Below are 23,422 nucleotides of genomic sequence, written 5' to 3' on the forward strand. Positions count from 1 at the left end.
TCCTTCTCCAAACTGTCTAGCCTTCAGGGCCTTGGTCTGCCCCTTATACGGCGTCCACTTTGTTTTCCTTTCAAAACTTTCTTGACAATGCCGGTCTCCACCATACTTTCTCCATGTAGCAACCAGCGAAGTCTATTATTCTTTATTTCTGTCACGATATCTGGTTTGTTATACAACCCTCCGATCTGATTGTTATTTCTGATTCGCCAGAATTCCTTATGTTTCTTTCCTGTATCTACAACAAAACATTTTGCGTAACTGTCCAAGTCTCCGAACAATATATCACCACAGGTCCCACTACTGTACGATACAGTCCGTTTGAAATTCCTAATACATCTTCTTGCTTTAAATACTTTACACTGATTAAAGTAACTTGTGTTATCCTCCGCAATCCTCGCATGTATTTTTCCCTCAGTTACCAGTGACCCAAGATACTTAAAGCTCTCTCTGCGTTCATATTCTTTCCCGTTCAAAGTCATGTTTGCTTCTTCTTCACTATACCCTTTCCTAGACGTTAAGAACATATACTTGGTCTCTCAGTGGTTGTCGGGCCCGTCTCCGCTCCATGTCTTTCTAATTTTTCAAACTTTTTTTCCAGGTCCTGTTTCCTCCTGGATAACAAATCTGTACCATATGCATATGGAAGAACCTGCCACTCTGTGTATTTCGCATTACCCTCTCCAGGGGACATTAAACAGAATAGTGGAAAGCACATCACCTTGCCACAGTTCTTGGATAACTTCAAATGCCTTTAATATAGTGCCCTCACCTTTATTTAGCACACTGTTGTTCTGAAAATCATTTGAACCAGTCTTATCAGTTCGATGGGTACTCCTGCCTCTTGCATTGCCTTCCAGAGTCGACTCCGTCTAATACCATCACAAGCTTGTTTGAAATCAATGAAGAGCTGTGGACATCGACGTTTTAACAGTTTTCAAGGATCTATCTGATAGTAAAAGTCTTATCCGTAGTGGAACTATTAGTTCTGAAACGACACTGGTAGTCTCCTAGACACTCTTCATATTGTGCGCGTGTATTATCACTGACGTTAGATAATAAAACCATGAGTTTGTCACTGTAGTCACATTGTAATATAGATTACACCGTCAATGTGTAAACTGTGCTAGGCAATGCACGCTTTCGTGTTACATCAGCATGTGTCCTGATTGGCAAATGGTCGTTAGTTCGTTCATCCGGAAAAAAGACTATTTTGATGACAATGACACATATTACTGAACAACATGCACTGAAATGACAGACAAAACTAATTTCATAATACCAACCCCATCGGTGTACCAGGTTTTGCCATTTTTACCTTGTCCATGTAGAAGTATTCACAAAGAAAACAAACTTTTCAACAGTTGGCTGCTATGATTTTTCTTCAGGAGTACGCACGGTGTGATAAAATACCTGAAATACTTCACTGGTATGTTTGGGAAATTTGCTGAAAATGGGCGATTCGATTTGAGATTCGTTCAGGGTTGACGTTCGTGCAGTGGCATGAAATTAAACTTTAATAGTTAGAATCATACGCCGCAACATAAACGATAATCAACAGGACGAAAACTAACATTCCGCAGCAGCAAAAAAATAAAAATATAAAATAAAAAAATAAATTCTATTTTCATGGTAACTAATTTTTATGGCAGAAAATTACTACTTGTCATCGACGTGTTCTTGGAGGGCAAATTGTCAAAGTCTATATCTACTGGAAAATGTTTCAGTAACTACGTCCAGGTAATAAAACAAGTAGAACAATGTAGAAATAGGTCGCACAACGTCGGGCCGAACTGTTGCAGTTTGTTTGAAGTTTTGGTGCATCCATCGAACATAAAAGATCTCACATACTCCGATTCATTTTTTCCAAGGCTGAATAAGTGAACTAGGTGGAAGGATGTTTGTAGACGACCGTGGCAACGATAAAATCGTGAAGAAAGCAGACTGTTCACTATTCACTTCTGAAAAATTGCACTTTTATATATTCCGGCATTAGTTTACGGATATTTTCTTTTAACTTAGATGCCATGGAATAGTTTCTTCCTGTCAGTACCGTGTATGAGAGCGCTTTCGTGCGTTAAGAAATAAGCCCTCTCCCTGTGTTTTCCTCTGTTTTTTTCTGTTAAGCGTATAACGTAATATATCGCATAAGTTAAAAGGTATGTAACAAAGAAAAAAGTAATTAAAAGTATCAGAGAGACGTTCAGCGACTTTCGTAACACCAAAATTAAGGAACTAAATTATAACTTTATGCTTATCCATTACGGATATTTTAGAACCCGCGACTCAACTGAACGTAAATAAGTTACATAAAACTGCAACCACCACTTTTTTCGAATAATTATGTTTTATTCCATGAACCGGTTTTCGAAATTTTTAAGGCTCATTTTCAGATGGTTTCTAGAAGTTACATCATTACTTCTAGCATACTCCTGGGTGATGGCTCTGTGACAAGAAGAAGCGTCTTCCATTTTCTTGTCACAGAGCCATCACCCACAATTATGATAGTAATAATGATGTAACTTGCATAAACCATCTGAAGATGAACCTGAAAAGGTTCGAAAAACTGTTTCATGGAATAAAACATAATTATTCAAAAAAGAGACTGGTTGAAGTTTTATGTAACTTACACTGAATTACAAAGCAAGGTGGCAGACGCAAGAAGTTACCGGAAAGCGATTGGCCGAGGACAAGAGCTATACATCTACTGAATTCTAACATCGACATAAAATTGCGGAAGACACCTGTGAACCTCCACGGTTGATGTACGATGTAATATGAAGTGAAATACAAACCGTAGAAAAGTAGGAGCAAAAGAAACATATATGTTGAGTTTAACTGTTACAAAAATGGTTCAAATGGCTCTGAGCACTATGGGACTTAACTTCTGAGGTCATTAGTCCCCTAGAACATAGAACTACTTAAACCTAACTAACCTAAGGACATCACACACCCCCATGCCCGAGGCAGGATTCGAACCTGCGACGTAGCGGTCGCGCGGATCCAGACTATAGCGCCTAGAACCGCTCGGCCACTCAGGCCGTCTAACTGTTACAGAGTGAAGTTAATTATTATGTAAACTGATAAGGTACATTCAGAACAGATACTAGAAAGAATATACGCATGTAGAAGTTTACTGAACCCTATACCGAAGTAAAAGTCAACTTAGTCGAAAATGCATCTACAAATAGTTGACTTACTCGGAAAATACGAATACAGGGGAACGTTTGTAGGGATAATGAAAAATTTGCAACGTTACAGTTACAGATAACCTAGTGGACTATATTTAAAGCGATGACACTACTTTCACAGTATAGGAAGCACGGAGAATGGCGTCAAAGCAGTGAAATACTGAATGTTATGAAGCGAATAGTTGGTAGTAAAAGTGAGGCACGAGATTATCAACTACAGCACATGGAAAATTGGAAGGGAGCTAAATTAATTTTCCGTGATTATCAATATTTTTGACTGGACTTCTATAATATAATCTCAAGCGTTCAACTACTGCTCGGAATTTACACTTCGCGTAGTAACAGTAACTGCTCGGTACTTCAAACTCTGTCTTCTCTACTTTACTTCAGTGTTTCACGCCGAGGTATCTTTGTGTCATTATGGAAGTTGTATTGGCAAACGCTGACGTTTCATTCCTCTAAAATGAACCAGAACCCTTCGCAGTGCTTGTGCATAGACAGTGCTCCTGTAAGGTAAAATAGAAAAAGAATATCCACGTTTAGAAGTTCTTCGGAAGATATTTCGGAATATATGAGCTGTGAATGGAGCCTCCGGAGGCAATTTTGAAAAACATATGCAAATATATGGCGCTAACTGTTCTCTTAGATTATTTTATGGCAACCAAGTTACTTCTGAGAAACACCGCTCACTTTTCCACTAACATTTCATCGACCTGACTTGTCTTCACACACATAGCTGCACATTCACCTGCCATAATTGTGTATATTTGGCTGGCAAAAAGAGGTCCAGTGAAAGAGAGGATCATCCTACAGCCTTGGTGGAAATGACGGAGTGGTGGAGGGGGCGGGAGGGAGGGGGGCGGGTACGGAGCAGGAGGGGGGGGGAGTGTAGGGTTAGGAGGAAACTTGAGGGGAGAGGCATCCCAGTAGCTTTGCGGTGAATGGCGAAATAGTTTTGGGGTTTATTAAAGGACATTATCTAAAAGAAAGTTTTGATGTGCCACAACAAATGGTTCAGCGTACACTTGCTATAGTCAGTGTCCATTACATGTTCTTACCTCCTTGAAACTGGTGATTGGGTGGATGCGAGTAGGAACTGCGAATTTTTTTTTTTTTTATCTAGGAGGAGGGAGGGCAGCATTTCACCCCTATACTTCCCCCGTCTCTGGGTACACTCATGAAATCAGATGAAAAACTTAACTAAACACCTCCTCCCAGTGCATCCTAACTGGGAGTCCCCTCTCCTTCCACTACCAGTTCACTGGGATATGACTAAAAAGAAACGACAGTACTGTAACGGATTCATGCCCCTCCCTTACTGTTTGTTGATAGGAGACTAGATCAGGTCACCATCGTGGCGCTGAAAGGAATAAACTATGAGGATGCTGAAGGCAAGGGGTACTACAGCATTAGACATATAAAGCATACCCACAGGAACTTTCGTCTTTACAGGTTCATAGCTTCCTTACTCCACAGACTAAGTGGTTTCATAGAGTTGTGGGTTTGGGGAAACATCACCTAGAGAAAAAGGATGGACGGTGACATCCTATTACCAGGTGAATTAAATTAACTGAAATGAATCGAATGAATGAAGAAATCAATTAACTGTAATTACATGAAATGATAGTACTTAAATGTGTTCAGAGAATGTGAACCCGCAATGCTATGGGACAGACCTAATGTAACTCATGTTTCCTGCTTACGAGTTCCGAAAACTGCAATTACTAAACTTTCATTAATTTCGTACCCACTGATTTCATACCATCTATTTCATTATGGCAATTTTTTATTCGCTGGTTGTAGATCGCTCCGGCGTATAAACCACTGGCCTCCGTTCCTCAGGTGGTATTATTCTCGAAGGGAGAACAATCTATTTGTTTATTTGGAAATACACGTGAAAAAAGTAGGCGACATTGCAGATTTGATCGCTATAACCAGGAGAATACGGTTAAGAACCCGATCTGTCGCAAATTTACATTCATAGCGACATATTCATGAATTCAGTTCATCTGCGTAGGAAAAACCGCGCCACAGCTGATATAAGAAAAGCAGCAGATACTTCAGTTGGTCAAGTACGGTGGGGATTGCGAAATGAACTAAAAATAATTTTCGATTATGCTTGTGGAAAGCAATTTTTATGTCAGCGTATGTGTGCACAGGCGTCGTGCGCATGATTGCAAGGAGGATAAGCTGGCACGGGCGGAACTGCAGTAAAATATTTCAACTAGGCACCACTTTAAAAAGATTTTGAAACTGAAGAGCATTAGATGGCAACTAACGTGGCCTACCACTATTATAGTCGAGTTCTACACGTAGCCAGCTAAAAACTTACTTTTTTGTGATCATAGTTCTCGCTCGCTGTGCTGGATGGATACAGGCGAAACTCTACTCTGCCGAGTACTGAAATGTTCGCTGCGGGCAGGGCTATTGAGTGATGAAGGGTAGGCGGAGCCTGAAGGGGAGACAGAGAGAGAGAGAGAGAGAGAGAGAGAGAGAGAGAGAGAGAGAGAGAGAGAGAAAGGAAAACAACGCGTCAATTTAAGGGGTGTGTACGTGCGCGCGCACGATGCTAAGGGTGGGAGAGAGACAGAGAGAGAACGGCGTGCATGCGCATGGCTGTGGAAGTGCAATCCGGTGGGGGTGGGGATAATGCAGGTTGTGACTTTACTGATAGCGTTTTCTCCCAATTCTTTACCGTACCATACTGTTCGCAACGGTCCTGTACTGTAAAAACGTGATTATCATTTTTGTAAAAACAAAGCTCACGCAGAAAATATCTAAGAACTACGAAAAGAAATACTTTCTGAGAGGTCAACTCAGATTTACTCTGCGATTCGACACGAACGTTCGATTTCAACCTGACTTCGTAATATTAAATGTTCCCTAACCGAATCAGATAGTGTTTTTTCTAATTCCCCTGTAATTTGTGTCCAGTACTGTCAATCTGAAAGACCAAACAGGTTAACTCCAAACACTTATCGAAGTTCATTTTTTTTCCAACAATACAAACTTTTCTTTTAGATCAGTCAGATAGGTTTGCATTATTCATAAAATGTTTCCGTAATAATACATCATTTTTGTAGTTGAAGGACTTCACTGCCTGTAGCGAATTACAAAAGTCACTGTCTTTGCTAGCTTTCTTCAACGCATACCGATTGTCTACTACTGCTTAATTTCACTAAAACATTCAACTGTTTTGTACACTTTCGTGTCATGTATTTGCCGCAATATATTTGAAGTGAGGTATTACGGATTCACCATGAACAAAAATATTAAGAATATGTGCAAAATATTCAATATTGTAGTGTAAGTGGAAATTCCAACCTGTGCTGACGTGAAAACAAAATTAGGATCAACACATAAAAGGAAACTAAGCCTCTAATTCGTTTACTCATAACTAAGACAGTTACTGCTTTGAATCTGTAAGAAATATAAAATCAGAACATGAAGTATTGCAGCTCGTCCACCGTTAACGGTTTCTACATAAAAACAGGTCGCATTTGGGTTAACAAGGATTTAATCTAAATGAGAATTCAAAATGGTTTATTTTACTATTTTGTAAGAAAAAGTATAATTTTAATAGTCAAGGGCTAAATGGCCACTCAGACTGACGTATTAGAAAAGTACGTTCTACGCAACACTCATTCTTCGTCTTAACGATAAAAATGCTGACGGCTTCCCGAAAGAAAGTTGCTGACTTTTTAAAAAAGACTTCGCAATGAGGAAACCCTAATTGCAAGCTGGGAAGCGCAGAAATCATATGAAAATATATCATATGAAAATATTTTTAAAGTCGTCCTCACAGTTACGGCGTATACTGAATACAGGTTTTGCGTGATTATGTTATGATACTTTGCACCTGATGTTATAGAGTTCTTTGAAGGCGGTCAATGGTTAAAACGATAAGAAGTAGTTCAACAAAAACAAAGAATTTGTGTCATTAAATGACAACTGCGTTATAGAAGTGAATCTACGACAGCTGACTCACATGCTACTTTTATGCAACATGTTTGGCCCCCATCTGTCTCAGTGCTGCCTACATTCTAAAAGGAAAAACTGTTGGAAGTTGGAAAAAAATAAAATTATCAATGAAGCAAGTGAAGTGATATTATAGATCCATAAACGTAATAGATACATTACAACGTGGCTGTTACAACTTCGTACTGAATTTGAGTCTCTTCTAATGCCCGTGTAGAGTAGACGTTTACGCTTTTCTGGCATGATAGATAAATTTTAGTTTAGTGTTCAAGCCAATGCGGCGACGTGCGAAAAACTCGCGTGTAGCCAATATTCTTCGTTTTATTTAAAAATGTAATAATATTCCAATCTTCTCCTGCTGGTCACTTTCGCAGCAGCTGTATATAAATTAAAATGATTCAAAAGAAAAACGCGTTTTGCATGATGCACAAAGTTTTTTTTATCCATCTTTCTTTCGCCTTAATTACAAGGCGTCTTCAGTGGGTGTCCTGAAATACCACACGATTTTTTTCGCTCACGCGAACACGTTATTGCCTGTACTTCAGGTTGTAGATTTGAAACAGTTCGTTGAGATTTTTGCAATGAAAAGGGGGAGTACTTACAAATCAGCGTCGAATACATTTTTCCTAAGAAGAATAGCTTTCTCTTTCGTGACAAACTGGCTAACAGTTTGCCCTTTTTCTTTTGTCACAGTTTTCAACGTTTAGCATTTTAACTGTCACTTTTGTGTGGATAGTGTCATTTGTTTCTGTAAGTGTTGCGATCTTTCTCAAGTACTGCTTTCAACTGTTTTTCTGTGACAAAGTATGCTGATGTAAAAAGTTAGTTTATGATGTCACGCGCGCGCGCACTTTTATTTTACTACTTTAGTTTTTCGTTTTTCTTTTTGGTTTTATTTTTTGTACATTTATATTCTTGGAAGAGAAATTAGATTTTGTGCTCATCTGTTGGGATTACTCTCTATTACATAATAAATCAGTGTAAACAGCTAGCAATTAGTCATGTTCACATGGTCATTTTGTAGTATCTTCCTTCCAGTTTTTGTTGTGTGTGTATGATAATTTTCTTCTAAGGTTAAGAGGTGTCTCTCTATTTATTCTAACTATTTTCACGTCTTTTCATATCTCAAGTACACTCCAGTACACTGGAAATAACCGACCATTTTTTTAGTATAAGTAACAAAACAATTTACATAGATTGGTTTTACTCATAAAGAGAAATGATTTATAGAACAAGTGTCCAATAACTCTAGCATCGACAATATAAAAGTGTAATAGGTCAAAATTAAACACACAAATAGGAAAATGAGAACATTATATAATGAAGATCTTTCAGAACAGCTTAGTTAAATATCCAACCAAATAAAAAGTCTGAAAGGGAAAGCCCCCTCTGGAGATAACAGTTCAAATGGCTCTGAGCACTATGGGACTTGACATCTGTGGTCATCAGTCCCCTAGAACTTAGAACTACTTGAACCTAACTGACCTAAGGACATCACACACATCCATGCCCGAGGCAGGATTCGAACCTGCGACCGTAGCCGTCGCTCGCCTCCAGACTGTAGCGCCTAGAACGGCACGGCCACTCCGGCCGTCGGAGATAACAGTGATTCGCATAAAACTTATGGTAGTACAAAACGGGATGAAAGTTTGACACACACTGCAGTAATTGGGAGATTTTACTCGTAGCTTAAGGCCAGATCATGTATAAGTAAATATCTGCAGAACGTGTCATTGTTTTACTGTTTACTATGCCGATGTATAAACCAGCAGTTCACAATTTGTTTTGTTCCTTGTCCGATTATTAGGCTGCCATTCGGCGTTCAATAACGGAGTAACGGCGCACAAATTTCTGCTGGTGAAATACTGTCTAAAACGGAACAATGTTGTCAAATTCTAAATTGCTTCAGAAAGTCAAACACAAGAAGGAATTTAATATATATATATATATATATATATATATATATATATATATATATATATATATATATATATAGAAAGAATATGTAGATGAATGCAAGGTATTGAAATCTAGGATTATCGTCGAGAGATACTGAAAAAAATCTGACATAGTTACAGGGGATACTAAGTTTAAGCAACTTTGTATTACTCTGCCTTTTTGATTTCACTGCAGACCAAAGGAGTAAACATTTGCAAGAAAAATAGCAATATTAGCTATTTATTATCGTCTCAGCACACGGACGAATACATAAAAAATTTTATACACTTGTCGAATTACACAAGAAGAAGAAACAGTGTGGCTGGTAGGGCAATGCTAAACATATTTGGGATGAACAAGTTTTAGAAACAAACATGCACAGTAGGAAACAGGTGCTCAAAAGAAGTCTTACAGGCGATGGTTTTTCATCAGATAAAAAATAATAATAATGATACGTAAGTCATCGAAGTACAACATGTACTCAAATTCGTTTACCGAGACCAGCTGTCATTTAATCATCAGTAACTAACATGCTGCAGACTGTAAGACGTTTAGAGCGTGTAGAGGCCACCTGGCAGTAGGTAGCAAATACATTTTAGAAGCCTAGAGACATGGATATTTTTCTATCAGTATGTGAATGGAACGGGAAACAAAATCTATAATATTGGTACAATGTACTATACATCGCAGGTACGAACTTTCGGTTCGCTGTGTATGAAATCCCTTCTCAATACTTCTTTTTAACCAATAGCATACATATTGTGTTTTGTATACACATCAACAGATGTTTTCACAGACAGTAATCCCACAGGGTCGGAAAAGTTAACGTTACGGGTGCTAAATGGCTACAGGGAGCGCCGGAACAACAGAATGGACGTTCAGATAATTCAACCACGGCCTACGTCAACCAGAGCATTTGCCGGGGCGTGTGTTGCAGTAGTTCTACAATCCACCAGAAAAAGCACGCGCATTGTAGGCGAACGTACCTTGCTCTCTTCTCCTGTGCGGCGATCAGGCCAGCGCAGTAAATAAACCGATGAACCCATAGTGCTCTGTGACGTCCACTCGGCACAGGCACTTTCCTTCGGAGTGTACGAGGAGTGTCACAGGTGAAAACAACAGAGTCGAGAAGGTGATAAGAAGAGCTCGTTTCCCTCATTAGCCACACTTTCACCGCCCTCCGAAAACAGTCAACAACCGCGAAACACGGCTTCCCGTACGGCCGCATTGCGAGGTCTACTCGCCGATAGTCCTAGGCAGCTGCGCCGGAAACGACTCGCGCGTACTGGCACGGCTGTACTATGCTACGCTACAACTGGTTTCTATAGAGCGAGCGCGCCTGCGACCGGTTCAAAGGGCTAGATTCTTTCCGCGTCTATTGAAGGCACACTGGCCGCTTTCCTAGTGGCCGATGTTACCGTCCTAGCGGACACGTCCCTCGGTCAGCGAACGCAGTCGCTAGCCTCCTACGAGGGATAGCTCTAGTATTACTGGCCATGTTAGTAACGAGAAGAATCGACGTTACTGTACTTCGCGATCGAAAGTCACGTGGACCGAATTTATCAGGTGACTATATTTTAAGAGACAACTGGTTCTGATCTCGCGTAGATCTCTATTTTCTTCTTACAGCATTGCGTAGTTCGAAACTTCCTACATCTTCAGTGTGAGTCACAGTAAGCTACAGTGCAAATTTTTGTTTCGAAACTTGCGCTGAGACGACACACTGGGCCAATGAGACGAATTTTAAAACTTCTTGCAGATTAAAAGTGTGTGCCGGACTGGGAGCCGAAACTGGATTCTTCGCCTTTCGCAGGCAAAAGCTCTACCGACTGAGCTATTTTTTCCGTCATTGTTCTCGGCATTTGGTTTCGGCGGACATCACACGACGCCCCTTCAAGTTCATAATGGATTACTCCACTTTTATTATTATTATTATTATTATTATTATTACAGAGGACAGCTTGCTCTCTGACCCAATACGCTGATCAGTCGTGCTGGCACCTAGGCACGATTCAGGACTCGTCCTTACAGCTTTACTCGTACTTCCGCCAGTACCTCACTCGTACTTTACAAACATCCTTCCTCCCAGGAGTGCTAGACCAGCAAAAGACAGGAGGTGAGGCAATGGCGGAAGTAAATCTTTGAGGACCAGTCGTGAGTTCTGTTTAGGTAGCTCTGTCGGCACAGCATTTATCCGCGAAAGCCAGAAGTTCCGGGTTCGTGTTCCGCTCTGGCACACAGCAAGTCTCATATCAGCCCACGCTGCGGTGCAGAGTGAGAATTCATACTGGATACGAATTCGATCCATTGATTACGTGAAGGGTTTCCTTTAAAACTAGAACTCTCTCACCTCTCCCCTTGGGTGAGATTTGTTGAGGTCTGAGGAGACCCCTCACCCCCACTCCTAAACGTGAGGTTTACCCCGTAGTCGGATAAAAATGAATAAAATATTTTTTTTGTTTTGAGCATTGATTAAAACATTTTAATAAAATCATATTTTATTTAGAAAGTGTTTTTAACATATGAGTAAAATCGCTTTATTTTAAACATTCCAACCCTGATTAGTGTTCAGACGGACAGACAGGCAGAGACAGAAGCACAAGAAGTCTCCACAAAAATGGTATTAACCGTTTTGACGAACCCCTAAAAATGTGACATATTATTAGCGTATTATAAACACTAAATCTCATGGAACCTTTTCTTACTTTGCACATGAAAGAAAACATTGGTAGTACCCTTCTTTTGAACCAGATGATTACATAAATTTTCAATCTCTTGATATATATATGATCAGTAAGAGAATTCTTGACAGTGAACTTCAGCTCATCTACACTCCACAGACGATTAACTCCTTCCTCGCACGTGTGTTTTGACTTGCCGGCACGCCGTTTAACACACGCACTGGAAAAGTATTGATCCAAATGCATACTGAAACAATAACATCGGCTTTGTATGTGTTGTAAAATACCACGACTGTCTCACTGATTAACATTCAGTGATTTCAACGGGCACGCCACTCGCTGAATGAAATCTGATACTTGCGCGGCACTTGTTTCAAATCGGGGAATCCATGACATTCACACATGTAAAGTGTTCAGTTCAGTTCAGAGAGGCGATAAGGATTCGTGGTAACTTAAGTATTGTATATGCTAGGCTGTAATATTATAAAACAATGTTATCAGTTATATTAACGTGTATTCTCTGAATTATAAGTTGTCATGAGATTTTCCCTGCCCCCCTCCCCCCCCCTCCCCCCCCCCCCCCCTTTTAAATGAGAGTTGGTGCCGGATCGCTCCTTCTTGCATTTCTGAACACCCGAATTGAAGGAGGGCCCCTTACGAGATATGTAACAGTTAAAAACTCAACTCGCATTTCGTCAAATGCTTCCGAAACTTAGTTAAGACCTATTTCCCCTTGCTTCAGAGGTTGTCTCTGTCTACATTATTGCATTATTGGACGGACGCCCACCAGCCATATTTGCCTAGTTGCTACGAAAACTATAATACACGGACTTCTTCGGTTTAAATGACGTGTGACGGTGAATGATCGGAAATCTTCCATTTTCAAGTGCTCATCTCTTATTTTAAGCGAAAGGAGTACACAAAAATATATTTAAGTAAAATTTGATTTATAGATACTTTTTCTGTATTGGATGGCAAAATCATAATGAAAAGGAAATAACAAAGTAGTTGCAAAAAGTAAAAATTTCAGGGAATGAACGATTTATTTAATCGTAACTAGAATACTTCCGGACCTTAGACCTTCTTCGGACGGAAGCATACATTTTTATGCGAATTTGGGTAACTACGAGTCTTCTTGTTGTTATTATGATTACTACACAGCCACCTGTTTCTAGTTTGCATGAATTATTTTAGCACTAGTAAAAGCCATTAATCTGTTACTAAACAGCACGCTAAGACCTACGATCACACATTTGAATGTAATAATCACTACAGATATGTAAACTGTCAGTTTACAACTAAGCATTCAGTTTGACATACGAAAGACTGACGAAGAGATCGTTAGAGAACGAGCACAAGCTCGAACAGAAAAAGGATAATGAAGGAGATCAATTGTGCGTCTTTCAAAGCAACCATCCCAGCATTCTCCTTAATAGATTTAGGGAAGCGACGGCAAATCTAAATCTTTATGAGCGACAGAAATTTGAGCTCTGTGTCTACAGACTATCTTACACCACTGCGCCATATGTCTAGGAGAATTTGATAAAATTCGAATAATAGATCACTCATTAAACATAAACTTTTTAAAGAAACCAGAGCAAATAACGTAAGGCAAGTAGCAGTTATTGTACGTCATACAGAATTCTTATAGAGTGACGGGGTAGACGGTCAACTGATTCCATTGAGCAAAATCGCTTTGTAGCACAAAACAGTAGAAAATAAGCGAGAATGTGGGTTGCCATCATTTCTCACGTCCACTGACGATGTTTAATTATTAGAACTAACGAAATGTCTTTCAAAGTTGTTCACTGAATTACGGGCATATTTGTCAGTATTGGAAAGTACGAGGAATGAACGCTTAGCTTCGAAACTCTGGTGAGTTTGTAAAGTGAGTTAGTTAACTCAACTTTCTACGAAGCGTGGAAATCGAATTTCCGCTCGGTCACCTATCTTAGATTTTCCAGGGTTTCACTAGATAACTCCATGCTAGTGTCGGCATGGTTCCTTAATAGCTGAAGCAGTGGATTTCTTGTCTCATCGTTGCCTATCCGACCCATTGCTGCGTTTCTAGTGACCGCGTTGTCGACGTGGTGTTTTGCGAAATTCTTGCTGTATTCAGTCAGTCTGAAGACTACCAAAGGAGTGTAACTCTGTCGCTGTGGGCGAAAATTAACACGTATTTACGTCAAATAGATGAAGAAAAACAATGGAGTAGAGACCAATACTTAATCCGTCAGGTAAGAAGTTGCAGATGGCTTGGTGACTCTCATTGGAAGACCGATATTGATCTTGTTTTCACTTAGCGAGTGTTATTTAATGGGATTTTCGTGTATTGAAACCAAACCACGTTGACGTGGAAGAGAACGAAGACTTCAAAAATAATATTTTCCACCACAAAGACGAATTCCGTACTGAAAAGTAAGATCTGGCATAATAGTATTCTTCAAGGTAACTTAGGAAACGTGAAACACCTTATGATTTAAATGCAACTCGTTTCAAGAATCTGGAAAGCTCATATCGCACGCCATGCGAGCGTAAAATGTAAAGAATGTGTAAAAAGCGGCAGTAATCGTAGAAGCGACAGCAAAAGGCCTGTAACCACCGGAAACCGTTAGTGTTGGAAATACAAGGTGTTTATTTCTTCATTCCATGTAACGCAACAGACCGAATTGGTTTTTCAGATGTACAGGCTTCTATATAGGCTTGTATTTTTACGATTTCTGTGCTGTATTTTCAATTTTTTGTACCGGTGTTAAGAAATTAACTTTGTGGATTTCATCCACTAATTTATGTTAGCATTAAGGACATTTCCCCTGCGGCCTGAAGAAGTTTGTCTCATGACGTTATTTGTACCTGGAAAACACATGTACTTAACATCAATCCAGTCATTAGTCGTCAGACGAACTTACAAGGTCGATATATCTTTTTTTTTTAAAAAAAATGCGTGTATCACACAATTTACTGACGCACCGCATCTTGGATTGTTAACTTTTTGTATTTCATGTGAGCAATAATTATTACAATAAGGAAAATATCGAGATGCGAATTTCTCGTACAATAATTTGCGGACGGGAAAGGTGAAAGCCTGTTTTGAACGTCCCGTGTTTCAATTCTATTAAGAGATGTTCAGCTGTGCACACGACAACGAATTTGTATTCGTAAAGGAAAAAGGTTATCGTGATTTACAATTTATGCTGTTTTCAAATAACGCTACAATCAAAGATCGGCCTCAGTTTGGCCAATAATGCTATATCCTTAACTTAAGCTTGAGTTCAAATATCCGTCGACGACAGGTGAAACTTAAATCAGCACGACCGGATGGGAATTTGAACTCAGCTCCGCGCGACTCCAAATACTGTGCCTCAGACACTGCACCGCTTCGTTTGGTTTTGAAGAATTAAATATCAGGCAAAGCAAAATCACGAGTGTTTCGATGTTCTCGACAGTTCCGAAAATGCTGTGCGTGTTCCTGTGTTATTAATCCAGGGCATTCAGGATATGTCGAACTATGTCAACAGTGACACACACGTTAAATTTAGGTGGCAAAGTGCTTTACGAATATCGCCGTACCAAACTAATAAATATTTATAAAAGCTTTCCATGTCTAAAAAGTAATGTTTTCTATTCATTTATTTATGAGTTTAGTGTTGCTATTATAAATGACAGCAGATGAGACGCTTCTAGAATTTCTGTATTAATTTATTGGAAACCAGAGCAGTTTAATCCCAAATTTCTGCACTATTCCATCATATGTGCGCGAGTCAAGTCAGCGTCATACCAATTTCAGAATAGCTTAATCATCTGCCAATGTGGATATTCCAAGGAATGTGCCATGGCTTTCGACTCATTTACTATCCCCAAAAACTCATTTGATGTTTAGCTCATAGTTTATACCGAGTTATATCGAATAAAATAAAATTTGTGTCTTTTTTCTCGTATTCAACCGTAAGCCGCTTAGGAGCGTCGTATGTTCAAAATTAATTTCGTTTCTAGAAAAAGTGTTCTTATCCAACGCAGTTCTTTTGAGCGGGAGGAAATGTATCTTTTACCTATAATTGTGGGTTTAGAACTAGGAAATACGAACTGACCACAACAACGCAACCAACGCAGATACATGCAATTTCTAGCTATCAACTGAGTGATTTAACATCTCTACGACATCGAAGATTCCTTGAAGTAGTAGTCCCCTGGAGTGATTTAAAAATACCGCCCTGAAACCTAAATCAGGACAGCCGTTTAGGACTTTGAAGCCAGTTTTCTGCGAATACAAGTCGATTGCAAATTTAGTCATCTCAGTGCCACACTGTAGCAATGCCAGTTAAACCATTTACCGAGGCAGAGCTAGGCAGTAAACTTGTGGAAGAATCACATGCAGATAATTAGCCTCTGAAATGAAATAAACGCTGTAAGTTTAATTCATGTAACTATTACGCAACTGCCTATTTCTTTGTATCTAAGAACCATACAAGACTGGTAAGACTCATACTATTTGAAAACCTTACTATTTTGTTGGTGCATAAGTTTGTAGCGTTTTTGTTTTGCTTGTTGGTATGCTGGTGACTTTTGGTTTATTTATCAATTTATTTTTAGTTTACTGTTGCTATTTGCGTTGAAATATTGTCATTATCTCCTTTGGAAGTAGTGAGTGGAGCTGTGGACAATATAAAATAGTGTGCCACGTGGAGAAATCTGAACGTTTCAGACATATTCTTCTTTTTGAGTTCAATAGAGGGGTGACAGCTGCGGAAGCACCCAGAGACATTTGCGCCGTGTTTGGGTTAATGCCTCTGGGCAGAGCACGGCAGGAAAATGGTTTTCTTTTCTAGTTTTAAGGAAGGTCTTTTTTTGAGATCAATGACTCTCCACGTTTAGGAAAACATTTAAACGCGTTAACCCACAATGATTCACGTCAGTGTTCTCGAGAACTGGCAAATGTGATCATTTCACCACCGTGCGACTTTTGCATGCAGTGGGGAGGGTTCAAAAATCGGGGGAATGGGTACCGCAAGCTCTAAGCCAAAGTCACAAAAATCAGCGGGTGGCCAAACGTGCATCTCTGCTTGCTCGTCACAGTGGACTAGTAAACAAGACCGATCATTCCTATCCTGTGTCGTTACTGGTGGCGAGAAATGGTGTCTCTGTGGTAATACAAGGAAAACAAAGGAATGGCTGAGCCAAAAAGAAGCAAAAACTCCCTGTACAAAGACCTGTGCGCATCCACAAAAGTTAATATTGCCTGCTGGTGGAATAACGACGGTGTGGTGTACTACGAATTGCTTGCTTGAGGTGTAACCATCACTGCTGACGTTTGTTGTCAACAACTGAAACGTCTTGCAGACACAGTCCAACAACAACGAACACGAAGACTGCGTGAAGTGACGCTACTCCATCATGATGCCCGCACACATTATTCTACACACAAAAACACTATACAGGAATTGGCTTGGGAAATCATTCAACATCCACCTTATTCACCTGATCTTGCGCCCTCAGATTTTCTCCTTTTCTATCGAACAGCCTTCAACGAACTTCCTTTCCAAATGGAAGTGCTGTTCGAACGTCGCTCGACAAGTTTTTAGTCTCAAATCTACATGATTTCTACAGTCGCGGAATCGAAAAGTTACTCCAGCGGTGGCAGACTGTTGTAAATAGTGAATCAGAATACTTTATTGATGACTACAGTGTCTGTGATATGGATCTGCTGTGTTTATTAAACTTGTGGGAAAGAAGTTACTAGCTAATGCACCGGCCCAATAAATAGTAATCTGCGTGTACATTATTCTGAGTGCAAAGAAATAAAACCAGCAATTAACATTATGTTCTTTTACATTCATAATATAACACAATAAGGAGAAAAGATATTGATAGTTCCCTGACTAATGTCGATTGATGGACGCATACATTAAACGCAAACATTTTAGGGTGAGGTCCGCTGCGGCTACGTGAAGATAAAACAGCAAAGAATGCATTTTACTTATCGTCTGTTGTGGACGTCTTCTGCGGGCAGCCTACTTTATATATAAATTTACTGCATTATTTGTTCTCTTGGTTTTATTAGGCATTTGTTAAACCTCTCTGACAGGAACCTTAAATGTTGATATGTAACTGGGATATACAACGGATTATAGTTTTGATGAAAACAAATACACAATGGCTTTGTAAATATCGCTATACTACAAACAGTATATAAAGGCATGGACATGGGTTCAAAACAACACTGCTTGAACTATGGTACGTTTACGTTTATTAACTTGATAAACTGACATTTTTGCGATCGGCACACCGTGACTGTAACTTTGGATTAGGATATTCAGTAATGCTAAAATTTCTCCAGTCACTGTTGTTTACTATTTCTCTTGTGTCTGAATCGTTTCAGCCATAAAATTGCGTTTCTCCAGGAGTAACTTTTTTCCTGATTACATTAGCTTGATATTTTCATCTATTATAAAAAAACGAAAAAAAGACAGCTTTTAATATTTACAGAATGATTTCACACATGAAAAAGGACGTATAAATTCTAAATATTAACTTATTGTGTTTCCCTTGCTCTTTCCCTTGCATATTTCTGGCTCACGATCGGCTTTTTCTAACTATAGGCACGTCGTAAAGTATTTTACATGTAATTAAGTATGGAAATGGTTTGCAGATGTCAGACGGTTGTGCTACGTTCCTTGATTTCCGGAAGGCATTGGGAATAGTTGGGCACTGTTAATTGATGATCTAAATATGAGAGAAGGGAATATCAGACAAGCTACGTGACTGGTCTTAAGAGACCCGTCAAATAGAACACAGCGTGCCATTCTTAACGGAGGGAAACCTTCAGATGTAAAAATAACTTCGGCCATACTCTACAGAAGTGTAATAGCAAATTTATTTTTCACAACTGCTGAATCGTCGCTGGAAGCAGTCACATTGGTTAAATATCTGGGAGTTATGAGTTCGGAGCGATTTAAAGTGGAATAATTTCTTAAAACTAAATGATAGGAAAGGCAAATGCGATATAATTTCATTGGAAGGACTCTCAGAAAGTGGTTGTCCACCCACGAAAGAGGTAACTTACAGAATCCTCGTTCTAGCGATGACTGTGGCATGTAAATAAATAACGGGTTAAGCGCCAAAAAAGGAAATTTTGAGCTATGGTGAAATTCCGCTGTAAATGCCGTCAGACCAATAAGATAAAGAGAAACAGTATTTACAACTTTCTTAAGATGACACTCGTGTCTCAGACCAACATCGATATTCAAATAACCTCTGTTCGTATCTTGGCGTGCACGTCTACATCTACATCGATCCTCTGCAAATCACATTTAAGTGCCTGGCAGAGGGTTCATCGAACTACCTTCACAATTCTCTATTATTCCAATAACGTATAGCGCGCGCAGAAAGAACGAACACATATATCTTTCTTATCTCGAACTATGATTTCCCCTGTTTTATCGTGACGATGATTGTTTCTCCCTATGTAGGTCAGTGTCAACAAAATATTTTCGCATTCGGAGGAGAAAGTTGGTGACTCGAATTTCGTAAGAAGATTCCGTCGCAACGAAAAACGCCCTTCTTTTAGTGATGTCCAGCCCAAATCCTGTTCATTTCAGTGACACTCTCTCCCATATTTCGCGATAATACAAAGCGTGCTGCCCTTCTTTGAACTTTTTCGATGCACTCCGTCAGTCCTGACTTTCCGTCAATTACAGGAAGTCACAAATCCAGTCACATAACTGAGACGTTATTCCATAAGCACGCAATTTCACTATAAGCCGCTTTTATGGTATAGAGTCAAAAGCCTTCTGGAAATCCAGAAATACGGAATCGATCTGAAATCCCTTGTCAATAGCACTCAACACTTCATTCGAATAAAGAGCGAGTTTTGCTTCACAAGAACGATGTTTCCTGAACCCATGCTGACTGTTCAATAGACCGTTTTCCTGGAGGGAATTCATGATGTTCGAAAACATTATATGTTCCAGAACCCTGCTGCATATCGACGTTAATGATATGGGTCTGTAATTAAGTGGATTATTCCTACTACCTATCCTGAATATTGGTGTGACCTGTGTAACTTTCGAGTCTTTGGGTGCGGATATTTCGTCGAGCGAACGGTTGTATATGATTGTCAAGTATACTCTGAAAGGAACCTAATTGGTATAAAATCTGGACCAGAAGACTTGCTTTTATTAAGTGATTTTAGATGCTTCACTACTCCGAGGATATTTACTTCTACGTTACTCATGTTGACAGCTGTTATTGATTCGAATTCTGGAATATTTACTTCGTCTTTTGTGAAGGCATTTCGGAAGGCTATGTTTAGTAACTCTGCTTTGGCAGCACTGTCTTCAATAGTATCTCCATAGCTATCGTGCTGAGAAGGCATTGATTGTTTCTTGCCACTAACGTACTTCACATACGACCAAAATCTCTGTGGATTTTCTGCCAGGTTTCGAGACAAAGTTTCGTTGTGGAAACTGTTATAAGCATCTCGCATTGAAGTCCGCTCTAAATTTCGACTTCAGTAAAAGATCGCCAATCTTGGGGATTTTGTGTCTATTTAAATTTGGCATATTTGATTCGTTGTTTCTGCAACAGTGTTCTGACCCGTTTTGTGTACCAAGGAGGATCAGTCAGTCGTTTGTTAATTTATTCGGTACAAATCTCTCAGTTGCTGCCGATACTGTTTCTCTGAATTCAAGCCACACTCATTAATTTGGAAGGTTTGGAGATTGTCCTCAGGAAGGCGTCAAGAGAATTTTTATCTGCTTTTTTGAATAGGTATATTTTTCGTTTATTTTTGGAGGATTTGGGTGTTACAATATTCAGTCTCGCTACGACAACCCTGTGTTCGCTAATCTCTCTATCCGTTTTGATGCTCGTTATTAACTCAGGATTATTTGTTGCTAAGAGGTCAAGTGTGTTTTCACAACCGTTTACTATTCGCGTGGGCTCATGAACTAACCACTCGAAATAATTTTCAGAGAATGCGTTTAGCACAATTTCGGATGACGTTTTATGCGTACCTCTGGAATTAAACATGTATTTTCGCCAACATATCGAAGGTAAATTAAAGTCACCACCAACTATAAATGTATGAGTCAGGTACGTGTTTGAAATCAAACGCAAGTTTTCTTTGAACCTTTCAGCAACTGTATAATCTGAACTGGGACGTCGGTAAAAGGATCCAATTCTTATTTTATTCAGGTTGCCAACAATGACCTCTGCTCATACTAACATACAGGAACTATCTACTTCAATTTCGCGACAAGATAAACTACTTCCAACAACAAAAAACACGGCACCGGCAACCGTGTTTAGCCTATCCTTTTGGAACACCGTTAGGTTCTCCGCAAAAATTTCTGTTGAGCTTATCTGCGGCTCTAGCCAGCTTTCAACTTGTGTGAACTGCTGACAATTGAAGTAGCTCTTGAAGTTTGTTTGTAACAATGAGGCATTGCTGAATTAATTATTACTTGTAAATAATACACAAGATTGCACAATTTTAAGGAAAACTGCAGCAAAACGGAGGAATTGAGGCGGAGATAGTGCTGAAAATGAAAGGAAGAATGTAGACAGCGAAGGAAAGGAATATACTCGAAAAGACAATATTATGGTTCCAGCTAGTCAGGCTCCCAAGTACCAGGTAGACCTTGACTGTCATTTTAACATTTGTTGTGAGAGTGAAGCGCCGCGCGGAGTGACCGCCCGGTTTGAGGCGCCATGTCACGGATTGCGCGGCTCCTCCCGCTCGAGGTTCGAGTCCTCCCTCAGGCATGCGTGTGTGTGTTGTTCTTAGCATTAGTTAGTTTAGATAGTGTGTCAGTCTAGGGACCGATGACCTCAGCAGCTTGGTCCCTTAAGAATTCACACACATTTGAACATTTTTGAAGAGAGAAGCCTGACATGGTCATGGGGGAGAGACGGCGGTCTTAATGTGGTTTATTAAACAAACATTTTTAAAAGTTAAAACTTTAATGCGTGAACCGCAATTTTCCTGTTATATTTTAAGTTTGATAACTAGTTTCGTTTCTGTCTGCAACCATCTTCAGATCGATCTTCATATTTTGAACGATCTGAAGATGGTTGCAGGTAACAACTGAAACTAGATACCAAATTTTAATTGTGATACGGCAATTGCAGTGTATGCATTAATTTATGTAATTCATTATAAGACTTGGTATCAACGTACGTAATGTTAAAATATTTTAATGCGTTTAATTTATTACTGAAAGAAATTTCGCATCGGCACAAATCATCATTCTGATTATGAGGTTATGGTTACCTACTTACATGGAATCATTTACTTACCTAAAAGAGAAAAGTTACTTTAGGAAAACAGAACACAAGTTTTTGGTGAGAGGGCAATGTTTTATGTTTTGCGTTCGTGATTTTGCTCACATTATGAAGCGAATGAGGCCTACTGTGTGTAACGTTCCGAAAGATTTAGTTAACCTCATCACTGAATCTACGCGCACAACGCCAACCACAGTTACTGTTACGCAAGAAAAAGATTTTTACGATTTTGTCAGCTGCCGAAAAAATATTAATTCCATCATGTGGATCAGTTTGACTGCTGAACGGCTACGTGTATTAAAGTTCAGTGAACACTCAAACCATTACACTTGAAGAGGAACGTGAAGGGATTTAACACAAATGACTCCATTTGTAAACGAGGGGAATAATTGTGAGATGGGTGAAAATGAGTATGAAGGCACTTGTATCGTTATTTATATTAAAACCACTGCTTACAGAACGTTTCACTTTCTTCAATTTTTGTACTTTTTGTACTTCTTAAACCTGCTGGAGTACAACAGAAACATATACATCACAAGAAACTTGAACAGTTTTTGTGTGTGTGTCGCGATTCTCTGTTATTATACTGCTTTTGTATAACTGCTACACACATTTTGTTGATTATGTCTAACAATCAGGTTTTTGGTGCATGGCCTATATTTACTTACAAGCCGCAACTGGATATTGCTCATAATTTGCGCAGTACCAGAAAGTAACTAGAGAAAATCCAGACAAGAACAGAGGTTTTCGTCACAGATCCATTTGGGAAGCCCAATAAAGTGTCATGCAATGTCGCATCCCTAGAAAATAGCGCCAGCAATTTGACCAAGGGCGCACAGGCGTGAGTTACGGTGGTTGGGAAGCCCATATCTCGCACCACGTGATTTTTATCTTTTCGGAAAGTTGAAAGAACATCTGGCGGGAAAGAGAAGATGCAACAATGAGGACATACACGCAATGGTTCACGAATGCTGCGTGGCCACGGAGCGGCTTTCTATCGATGTGCAAGTGACGATTGTTAGGATGTTCTGACCATGGTTTGCGAAGGTATGGTGACTATGTTGAAAATCAGTGTCATGTACGTGTGATACTTTGAAGTGTAGTGCAGCATTCAGTAAAAGTCACTTGGCCTGCCATAAGAATGTATAACTTACTTTTTGGAGTCTCCTCGTAAGACAGTTTCGAGCTCACACGGAGGCCTACCAATAATCGTTTTTCCTGCGCACGATTCGCGACTGGAACAAAGGTGGAAGTGACAGTGGTACACGGCATTAGGTGGCCTGCGCAGTACTGATGTAGATATAATTGCCAGATCAGCATCCCAATCAGGTAAAAGTTTTTGCAGATTAAAATCAC

At 39.6% G+C, this 23,422-nt stretch overlaps 1 protein-coding gene across 5 annotated transcripts in view; it reads right to left on the minus strand.

The window, feature by feature from the left end:
* Window positions 1-23,422, minus strand: part of LOC126353854 (uncharacterized) — an 830,655-nt gene that overhangs the window by 391,973 nt on the left and 415,260 nt on the right. Inside the window, exon 1 of one of the 5 annotated variants that reach the window (XM_050003016.1) lies at window positions 10,091-10,596. The exons of 3 other annotated variants lie outside the window; for them this stretch is intronic. In XM_050003016.1, coding sequence (XP_049858973.1) covers window positions 10,091-10,332 — 242 coding nt within the window. In that variant the 5' untranslated portion in view covers window positions 10,333-10,596. Of the gene's footprint in view, window positions 1-5,520; window positions 5,618-10,090; window positions 10,597-23,422 lie in introns of those variants that run through there. One more of the 5 variants, XM_050003017.1, reaches the window with a different exon arrangement.

This window comes from Schistocerca gregaria, chromosome 3 (genome assembly GCF_023897955.1).
Source record: "Schistocerca gregaria isolate iqSchGreg1 chromosome 3, iqSchGreg1.2, whole genome shotgun sequence".
Lineage (NCBI taxonomy): Eukaryota > Metazoa > Arthropoda > Insecta > Orthoptera > Acrididae > Schistocerca > Schistocerca gregaria.